Below are 11,119 nucleotides of genomic sequence, written 5' to 3'. Positions count from 1 at the left end.
AGTACAGTAGAGTAGTAGGGCCCCCTTTTGACTGTTTCTCAAGTTTTTGCCAAGCTAGGCTCCATATAATTCTGTTTGGAGCAGCTTTCTTGCACATTGTGCTTTGTGACTTCGCATCTTCTTGATGCTTTCTAATATCATTAATTACTTTACCAAAAAAAAGGATGTCAAAAGCAAGTTTTTATTCAAATATCATGAACAGTGAGAAAAACACGTATAGTTTGTAGATGTATTTGTTTTCTGCGCAATTTAAGTACAAATATTAATGGCTGCCATATATCAAAATCTAGCACTCAAATAAATAAAGGGAGTAGGGTGGTGCACCCCCTTTCTGTAAATTTGACAAGCAGAACAAAAAGGGCTTCTTTGCACCTCTGATGTTGAATTATTTTGTTGATTCATGAATCAGATTTCCCAGATATTCTTTTAAAATCCTATCTGCAGTTCTGTATGCGTTATTATGAGATGTTATTTTCCTGTTTCAAGCTTCTAACACCTCCAGGCACTCCTCTTTTTCCTTCTCTAGAGATGGAATCACGCAAAACTATGATGAGTCAGCTGGGAACTTCTAGAGCTCACCCCACTGCATTGACATCTAGAGTAAGAATATGTATATTCTACTGTTACATTCTTTCTTTGCTGAAATGCATTATGTGTAATTGGAAATTAGCATATTTTCACTTCTGTAATGTTTAACACGGGAAATGTTGACCATCTGTATAATCTGAAAGTATTTCATCCCATATCCAGCCACCAGAGGGATGTGGAGATTTCAAGGAAACCTAAAAGAATATTTCTTTAATTAAACAGGAAGACCCTGACAGATTCTTTAGTTCAGACTGCGTGCACAATGGTGGCTCCATTGTTTAGTCAAATGCTATTCGCAGAAGCCCTCTACTGAATTTGAGGATTATTTTAGTTTTTGAATGTAGAGGTATGATGTACAACTGCTCCCATGCTTAGTTCAGGTGACAAAGGCCGAGGAACTTGTGACCTAGGTCTAGGTTCGACCTCTATACCATGTGAACTAAGCCTAACATTTAATTGGAGAGTAGTAGAGGGCTGAGCCCATTAGTCCCGAACTTCGAATGCTGCAGTTGGTCCTAATGGTTGACTGTAGATGCATACAGTTATCAGAAAGAAAAAGTGTGCCATACATTTCTTTTGTGATGCTTCTTGTGGGATATTATGAGTTCCCAATCTCCTAGATATCAACCATTTGGAAAACTTAAACTCCTACGAATATTTTTGGGCTATGATTTCTTTATCATAGTAAGGATGCATTAGCTAGCACATGCTCTTATGATGGGGTGTCTGTGATCAGTTTGAGTTGGTTTTTTCTTAAAGATTCTCCCGAGTAATTATAATAATCAGATTTATTGATATTCCTAGTATTACTAAATGTTATAACACATTTAATCATTATCCAATTTGATGGAATTGTTTAATCTTGAAGAGAATCTTCTATAATTATGCATATTAGGTGTTTTTCTTGGTTTTATGCAGTCATTTATAACTTGATTGTTCTTGGACAATAATAGAAGGAAACAATGAGGAAAAACATTAATAGACAAAGTTCACAATTTAAAAGTTCATACGACGAAAAACACCAACTTGTAGCTTGCTTTTATTTGAAACCCATAATTTACATTGAACTAACTAAAAGAAAGATTAAGAAAGGTAAGTCCCATGGAGCGGTTGTTAAACCAACTATGTTGTATTGGTCGGAGTGTTGGTTAGTCAAGAACTCGCATCCTCAGAAGTTGAAGGTAACATAAATGAGGATGCTTAAATGGATGTGTGGGCACATTAGAAGAGACAAGATTAGAAACGAAGATATATGAGGCCTGGTGGGAGTAGGCTTCAATGGTGGACAAGATGCGGGAAACAAGGCCAAGATTGTTCGAGCATTCGAAGAGGAGGAACACAAATGCCCTAGTGACGAGGTGCGAGAGGTTGACAATGATAGGTTTGAGGAAGGTAGAGGTAGATCGAGGAAGAATTGGGGAGATGTGATTACTGTGAGAAATATATACGAAAAATATTATTGAATTGTGTATCTAAATAGTTACATTGAGACCCTATTTATAGACACTACATTGGAATCCTTTTCCAATTAGGATTCCTATTCTTATTTCTATTCCTATTCCTATTCTAAGTAGGAAATACTTATTTCTATTCTAACACTCCCCCTCAAGCTGGTGCATACAAATCATATGTACCTAGCTTGTTACAGATGTAATTAATACGAGGACATGTGAGGGACTTGGTGAAGATATCTTCAAGCTGATCATTTAACTTCACAAATTTCGTAACAATATCTCCCGAGAGTATCTTTTCTCTGACAAAGTGACAGTCAATCTCAATGTGCTTAGTCCTTCATGAAACACTGGATTTGATGCGATATGAAGAGCCGCTTGATTATCACACACAAGTTCCATCTGATCAACTTTGCCAAATTTTAGTTCTCCCAGCAACTGTTTGATCCAAACTAGCTCACAAGTTGCTGTCGCCATTGCTCGATATTCTGATTCTGTACTAGATCGAGCAACCACATTCTGTTTCTTACTCTTCCACGACACCAAATTATCTTCTACTAAAACACAATATCCGGATGTCGAACGTCTGTCAGAGGGTGATCCTGCCCAATCAGCGTCTGTATATCCAATGATATGCTCATGGCCTTGATCCTCAAAGAGTAGTCCTTTACAGGGAGCTGACTTTATATATCGCAGAATACGAACAACTGCTTCCCAATGACTATCACAAGGGGAAGTCATAAACTGACTTACAACACTCACTGGAAAAGAGATGTCAGGTCTAGTCACTGTGAGATAATTCAACTTTCCAACAAGCCGTCTATACCTTTCAGGATTACTAAGTGGCTCCCCCTGTCCAGGAAGGAGTTTAACATTCGGATCCATAGGAGTGTCAATAGGTCTACATCCCATCATTCCTGTCTCCTCAAGAATGTCTAAGGCATACTTGCGTTGAGAAATAACAATACCTCATCTAGATTGAGCAACCTCAATACCTAGAAAATACTTCAATTTGCCAAGGTCTTTAGTTTGGAAGTGCTTAAAGAGATGTTGCTTCAAATCGGTGATACCATCTTGATCATTACCGGTGATAACAATATCATCAACGTAAACAACCAAATAGATACATCGACTTGGTGCAGAATGCCGATAAAACACAGAGTGATCAGCTCCACGAGTCATGCCAAACTCTTGAATTACTGTGCTGAACTTCCCAAACCAAGCTCGAGGAGACTGTTTTAGACCATAGAGTGACCTGCGCAATCGACATACAAGGCTACTAGACTCCCCCTGAGCAACAAAACCAGGTGATTGCTCCATATAGACTTCTTCCTCAAGATCACTATGCAGAAAAGCATTCTTAATGTCCAATTGATGAAGAGGCCAATGACGAACGACAGCCATAGATAGAAAAAGATGAACAGATGCAATTTTAGCCACAGGAGCGAAAGTGTCACTATAATCTAGCCCAAATATCTGAGTATACCCTTTGGCAACAAGGCGAGCCTTAAGTCGATCAACCTGACCGTCTTGACCAATTTTGGTTGCATAAACCCAACGACAACCAACAGTAGAGTTACCTGTAGGAAGGGAGACAAGCTCTCAAGTACCACTCTTATGTAAAGCAGGCATCTCATCAACCATAGCCTGCCTCCATCCAGAATGAGAAAGTGCTTCACCTGTAGTCTTAGGAATGGAAATAGAGGACAAAGACGACACAAATGCATAATGGGGTGATGATAGACGATGATAACTTAAGAAGGTATAATGTGGGTTAGTATTTCGAGTGGATCATATACCTTTTTGAAGTGCAAGCGGTTGGCTAGGAGGAGGCAAGTCCGCAGTAGGAGCAGCGTCCGGCGCATGACATGAATCATCTGGGACTAGGGTTGGATGTGGACGGCGATGATAAGTTAGTAGTGGTGGCACTACAACTGGAGATGTAGAAGTAACCGTAGATTCCTCAAAGGTTGGCACAGGTAAAACCTGAGGTATGGGTAAGACCATATAGACATCAGGATGATCAGAAGATGTATAGTAAGGCTGAAACTCAAAAAATGTAACATCAGCAGACATAAGGTATTGATGAAGATCATGTGAATAACAACGATACCCTTTTTGGACTCGAGAGTAACCAAGAAAGACACATTTGAGGGCACGAGGAGCTAATTTATCTTTTCCTGGGGCTAAGTTATGAACAAAGCATGTGCTCCCAAAGACACGAGGAGGGATAGGAAAAAGATGTGACTGAGGAAACAGTATGGAATGTGGAACCTGATTCTGAATAGAAGAAGAGGGCGTTCTATTTATCAAATAACAAGACGTAAGAACTGCATCTCCCCAAAAACGCAGTCGAACATTGGATTCAAGGAGAAGAGTACGAGCGGTCTCAATAAGATACCGATTTTTTCTTTCAGCTACATCGTTTTGTTGAGGGGTGTATGGACAAGTAGTCTGGTGAATAATGCCTTGGTGAGTCATAAACTCCTGAAATTGGGAGGATAAGTATTCTAAGGCATTATCACTACGAAAAGTACGAATAGAAACACCAAACTGATTTTGTATTTCAGCAAAGAAATTTTTAAAAATAGAAAATAACTCAGAACGATCTTTCATTAAGAAAACCCAAGTACATTTTGAATAATCATCAATGAAACTAACAAAATAACGAAATCCTAAGGTGGAACTGACTCTACTAGGACCCTAAATATCATAATGAACGAATGAAAAAATAGACTCTGAACGACCCTCAGTACTACGAGAAAACGTAGCACGAGTATGTTTCCCAAGTTGACACGACTCACAATCTAATGTGGATAAACTAGACAAACTAGGCACCATCTTTTGCAGTTTGGATAGACTCGGATGTCCCAAACGTTTGTGAATTAGATCTGGGGAATCTGTAACGGAGCATGCTGCTAATGAATTTGAAGAGGTAAGATAGTAAAGGCCTTGTGATTCATGTCCTGTTCCAATCATCTGTCCCGTACTGCGGTCCTGCATGAGAAAAAAATCATCGAAAAAAGTTATGCTACAATGTAAGGCTTTCGTCAAACGACTAACAGATGCTAGATTAAAAGGAGAACCAGGGACATAAAGAACAGAGTCTAGGGTGACAGAAGATAGGGGTTTGGCTTTTCCAACCCCTTTTGGTTTTGTTTGGATCCCATTGGCTAAAGTAATAGCTGGAAGAGATTGTGAATAAACAATATCGGATAAAAGTGATTTATTACCAGAGATATGATCAGAAGCCCCAGAGTCCATGACCCATGTTCCAAGAGTACTAGATTGCGACACACAAGCAAAAGAATTACCCGCAACAGAGACATCAGGTTGTGCAACCGAAACTACTTGTGGAGACGTTTGCTTATTTGCACGATACTGAAGGAACTCATCATATTCTGTCTGAGCAATATGCGCATTATTGGATGGTTGATTAGGTTGAGCACCATATGCTACTGGTGGAGATGTCTGTTTACTTGCGCGATTTCGAAGGAACTCAGTATATTCCTTTAGAACAATAGGATCATAACTGGGTGGTGGACCATGCAAAATATAACATATATCACGAGTGTGTCTAGGCTTATGACAATGACTACACTTGGATCGAGGTTTCCCAAAACGCCCTCCCCCTGGCCGATTCTCCATAGATTGATATGTACGCTTTTCAAAGGTTTGAGATGCGAGAATAGATGAGTCAACATTGGGTGATGAAACTCCTTGTGACTGGGAGGTGCCGCAAGACGAAGGAGACGAGAGAATAATTCATCGATTGTAGGAACTGTAGGGCTAGCTAAAATCTGATCACGTACAGAATCATGATCAGGAGGAAGTCCAGCAAGAGTAAGAACTAGAAACAATGTTTGTCTGTGTTCTTGTTGTTTTTCCACATTCGTAGTAACTGGCATCAATGTGTCAAATTCCTCCATGACTGCCTGTACCTGTCCCAAGTAAGTAGACATATCGGATTCTTGTTTCTTTAAGTTGGTCAATCGAGATATCACATCATAGAATCGAGATATGTCATTAGTGTATAAAGCACGAGCCTTTTCCCAAACTATATAACACGTCTGGAATGGGCGAAACAAGGGCATCAACTTGGAATCAATAGAACGCCATAGGAGACTACATAATTGAGCATCTACTTTCTCCCATTGTGCTTTGGCTTTTGCATCTTCCTCACTAGTCTTTGCCTTTACATCTACCACATAAGCCTTGTTCGTTAAGTGATCTTGGACACCTTAACCCTTGCACCACAGCTCAACCAAGGAAGCCCAAGATAAATAGTTTGAACTACCCAATAAAAGTTCTGAAGTGATTATAGGGCTAGAACTTCCAATCCCCATATTTTTAGAACCAAAAACATCACAGCCAAAAGACATTATGCTAAATTTGTCTTGGAAACAATGAAAAAAAAAACTTGATTATTGAGATCTGATTGTCGGAAAATTCAAATCTCGAAGAAAAGTCGCCAGAAATTGCCTGGAAATAGCCGGAACCCTAATTCCGGAGATCGGATCTGGTCAAAACAGTACGGGCCTGGTCGGAATGGCTGGACGACCCCAACTGTCAAAAAAATTCTCAAAAAATATGATCAGAAAAGCCCTCACGCGCCGGCGCGTGAGCCAGATCTCGCCGGAAACTACCACCTCCGATCGGCACGTGAGAGCGCGTGGGGTGATGTTTTCTAGTGGTTTTGGCTGGGGTTTGGTCGCGGGGACTTTCCGAGCCTCGTGGTGGTGTTGGTTTTTGCACAACACCCACAGAAAGAAAAAAGAATAACAAAATCAAACCCAACAGTCTCCGAAAATTGACATAGACATACGGTGACTTGTTTGTTCTCACCAATGCTTGATACCATGTGAGAAATATATACGAAAAATATTATTGAATTGTGTATCTAAATAGTTACATTGAGACCCTATTTATAGACACTACATTGGAATCCTTTTCCAACTAGGATTCCTATTCTTATTCCTATTCCTATTCCTATTTCTATTCTAAGTAGGAAATACTTATTTCTATTCTAACAATTACAATAGATGAAACATCTTCAACTAAATAAGGACATGAATTTAAACAGGAGAGCATGGAGGTCGAGGATCAGGGTAGACGGTTAGTAGGTAGTTGAGCATTTTCTCTCTTCCTCGTGGTAGATCAGGGTTCTAGTCTGGCAGTATTATCCCACCGTCCCAATTTGACACAAAGTTTAAGAAAAAAAGGAAGACTTTTGAAACTTGTGGTTTAAAACAAACCTTAGATATTTGTGTGACGGTAAATCAATTCGTTAGGGGTAAAAGGGAAATTTTAAAGTTATTTCTAATTATAGAAAAGTGATATTCTTTTGAGGACACATTAAAAAGTAAAGTATGTCACATAAATTGGGACAAAGGGAGTATTATTTTGCTAGCATTACCTTGTTCTTCTATTTTATTTCTATTGTTGTTTCTTTTACTTTGGTTATCTCTAATATTTTTATTGTCAAATATTTTTCTTTTTTCAATATTCTCATAATAGCTTTTTACTCATGCATTTCTTTCAAACCATGTTCTGAAAATCGATTTTCTTGATCAGAGGGTCTTTTGAACCTCTCTACCCGTCAGAAATAAGGGTAAGGTCTGCGTATCCCCCACCCTTCCCAAACCCCACTCGTGGGACTATATCGGGTATGTTGTTGTTTGCAAGTACACTAAAGAAAGATTAGAGAAAGCATAGTTAAATATGTCTAGACACCAATTTACTTGAGACAATGCAGAACTTTGCCTATTACTGTGAGTAGATAAATATGTGAAGTGCAAATAGTGAAGCTTTCTGCCTGGCAGTTTTAACCTGAAGTGTGTATCACAGTTTTGATATATTTTTATCTGTAATTTGCTAACTTTGATGCAGTTAACAAATTCTCTCCCAGAGGCCACCTCAAGAAGCAACTTAGCATCTAGACAGCTAGCTTCCTCTCCCGGATTAAACACTTCAAGTTCTAGTCTTCGAAGACCATCTTCTTCAGGTGGATCAAGACCTTCAACTCCTACTGGTAGACCGACATTGAGCTCATCTAGATCCACCTCGACCTCAGCATCTAGATCCACATCTGCTGCAGCAACCAAAGCAATGGCATCCACTGCAACCTCTAGATCAATGTCAACCACGACAGCATCTAGATCATCAAGGTCTGCAACACCTACTTCTCTGGCCACCATGCCTTCTGCAAAACCCACTGTTCCTCCAAGATCTTCAACACCTACTGCAAGATCCAGTGCACGGTCCTCAACACCAACAAGCAGGGCCTCAGTTACTGGATCAAAGTCCACATCAAGGGCAGCAACTCCAACTCGTCGAGCAACTTCAGTGTCAAGTACAACAAATACAACTGTTCCTCCAGTTAAATCTGTGTATTCCCCTTCGGGTACCAGGTCAGCTACAACGGCATCACGAAACCCTGCAGCCTCACATGCTAGTTCTCCAACTGTAAAACCCAGACCATGGAAGCCTTCAGATATACCAGGGTTCTCCCTTGATGCTCCACCCAATTTAAAGACATCACTACCTGACAGGCCAATTCAGCTACAAGGGGCAGACCTGGAGCAGCTAGTGTCAGGTCTTCATCTGTTGAGCCAGCTTCAAATGGAAGGGTTAGACGACAGTCATGCTCTCCAGCAAGAGCACGTCCTCCTAATGGTGTTATGCATAGCAGTGGAAGCTCTGTTCCTGTACCATCCATGAACCGACTGACTTCATTCTAAAGCCAAGGACAATGTAAGCCCTGGCATGGTTGGGACCAAAATGGTTGAAAGGGTAATAAATATGCAGAAGCTGGTTCCTCCAAAAACAAGATGGCAAACATTCTCCATGCAGTAACTTATCTGCAAAGTCTTCGTCACCTGATAGCTCAGGTTTTGGAAGATCATTATCAAAGAAATCCTTGGATATGGCTATTAGACATATGGTATATACATTCTTTTCACATTCCTATGCTAATAGAATATTGTGCTCTACCATAGACTGAAGACATAAGTATATTTTCAAAAATTGATTAGAGTAGCAATATTTGTGTTGTTTTTTTTATAGCTCTAAGTCTTAGATGATCTGTCTTGTTGGCCTTCTTGTTCTCTTATCCTTTTTGGATTTGCTTAACTTTGAGACAATGCTCTTGGACAGGATATAAGGCAGAGAGTCTCGGGTAATCTGCGTCCCTTGATGACTAATATTCCAGCATCCTCTATGTACAGTGTGAGATCAGGGCCGCCTACTAGAGGCAGGACAAGCAGGTCAATTAGCGTGCCTGACTCCCCACTTGCCACGAGCAGTAATGCTAGTTCTGAGGTGAGTGTAAGCAACAACGTTGTGTGGGTTGATGGAAGTGAAATTGATGAAGACATTAGCAGTGATAAAGGTGCTCGATCACCTGCCAGTGTGCGTGGGAGGTGATGATTGGCTTTCATGCTGCATGATGCTTTCTATGTTTTGGATCGGTGCCAATTTGAGAGTTCTGACACCTGAATATGATTGTTTCCCTGGAAGAACTGACTGATTTGATTCACCTGACCATGTAAAGATTGATGCACTGTCTAGCTATATTTTGAATCATTGTATTATTAGTCCTGTCCATGCCAATGCCTCCTTTTTGTTCATGAGAAATGTGACATATATGAGATTAGTATGTCTAAACATCTTGTGATGTGAAATGTGACATTTTGCTTTCTTAGAACATTTAATTTACTTTTCTAACAGATAATTCATATGTCGAAATGTCTATCTGTTGTTCCTTCAGGTCATGTTAGGCAGTGAGATGCAATGGAATTACCAGATGTAGTGAACTTGTTTTGACATGGATGCTGAACAAAGATAGTAGATTTCAACCGCGATGTCTAAAGCTCAAATACATTAGAGATATATTATACCATTAGCAAATCAAATAGTGCTTTGATGAATTATCAACTAGTGTAGTTCCAATAGAACAACACAACCACTCATGTTAAGGAAAATTCAATCATTTTATGCTCTTTATTGTTGATGGTTTTTCTCATATACTATTTAATAAATATATGAGAAAAAAGAAGAAAACATTTAATTTAAACCATCGTGAAATTCCGAAGTTATTCTAGAAAGGAAAATGGTCGAAGAGTTCACATTGAAGACTTGTCGACCATTTGATTTATCATTTGCTCAAGTCGTTGATTGTACTTGCCTAATAATTAGCCCTACAAAGACAAAACACCATAAGAAGAATGGAGTGATAAGAGAAATTTCTCACTTACGAACTTTTTAAATTGCAATGATACTCTAATTTAATTGCATTGTAATATACCTTTAGGACTATTCAAAACGAGTCACTTTTACTCTCCATTACTTTTTTTGCTCAAAAATGCTTTCGTTGTTAGGTTTTTGGATCAAATATGCCCTCCAACTAGCAAAAAAGTTCAAACATACCTTGTTACTTACGGTTAGGGGTGTTCATGGGTCGGTTTGGATCGGTTATTGGTCAAAATCAAAATCAAACCAACTTAATCGGTTTTAAAATTATCAAAATCAAACCAAACCAAATATAATATACATTTATCGGTTTGGTGGTTATCGATTTCGGTTTGGTTTGGTTTGGTTCGGTTATTAACCATACACAAAAATAAAAGAAACAATTCATTCAAAATGTTAAAAAAGTGACAACAATCCATTCAAAACGAAAAATAGTTAGAATTACTTAAATAATTGAACTTTCGATCACTAAATTTACTATCAATAAAGCTTTAAAATTCACAATATTGGCCTAGAAGGAAGAGACAATAACATTTTTAGTCCCACAAAGAATTGTCATAGACACTCATATACATGAAATCAATAAGATAAATGTTTCATCATGGGCATTTTTGCTTTCGATAAGTAAATTATAAAGAAATTTTAATGAAAATATGTATAAGATATTTAAAATTGTTTATAAAAACAATATATTAAGTATGTATATTAATTAAATATATGTATATAATTCATCGGTTCGGTTATTTCTTCTATTTTTTCGAATAAAACCATAATCAAACCAAATACTATCGGTTTTCAAAAATCTAAAACCAAACCAAACCAAACCAAAC

General features: G+C 38.7%; 1 protein-coding gene across 1 annotated transcript in view; it reads left to right on the top strand.

The window, feature by feature from the left end:
- The window catches only part of LOC125808415 (uncharacterized), a 162,296-nt gene extending 152,706 nt beyond the window's left edge, over positions 1–9,590 (top strand). Inside the window, 6 exon segments of the mRNA XM_049488120.1 lie at positions 527–600; positions 7,929–8,592; positions 8,595–8,767; positions 8,769–8,867; positions 8,869–8,982; positions 9,195–9,590. Of these exon segments, the coding sequence (XP_049344077.1) occupies positions 527–600; positions 7,929–8,592; positions 8,595–8,767; positions 8,769–8,867; positions 8,869–8,982; positions 9,195–9,464 (1,394 nt within the window). The 3' untranslated portion in view covers positions 9,465–9,590.
- Positions 9,591–11,119: the final 1,529 nt, after the last annotated feature.

This window comes from Solanum verrucosum, unplaced genomic scaffold (assembly GCF_900185275.1).
Source record: "Solanum verrucosum unplaced genomic scaffold, falcon-dt-bn FXZP01000112.1, whole genome shotgun sequence".
Taxonomy (NCBI): domain Eukaryota; kingdom Viridiplantae; phylum Streptophyta; class Magnoliopsida; order Solanales; family Solanaceae; genus Solanum; species Solanum verrucosum.
The sequence above is the reverse complement of the archived record's forward strand: the minus strand, read 5'-3'. Positions and strand labels throughout refer to the sequence as shown.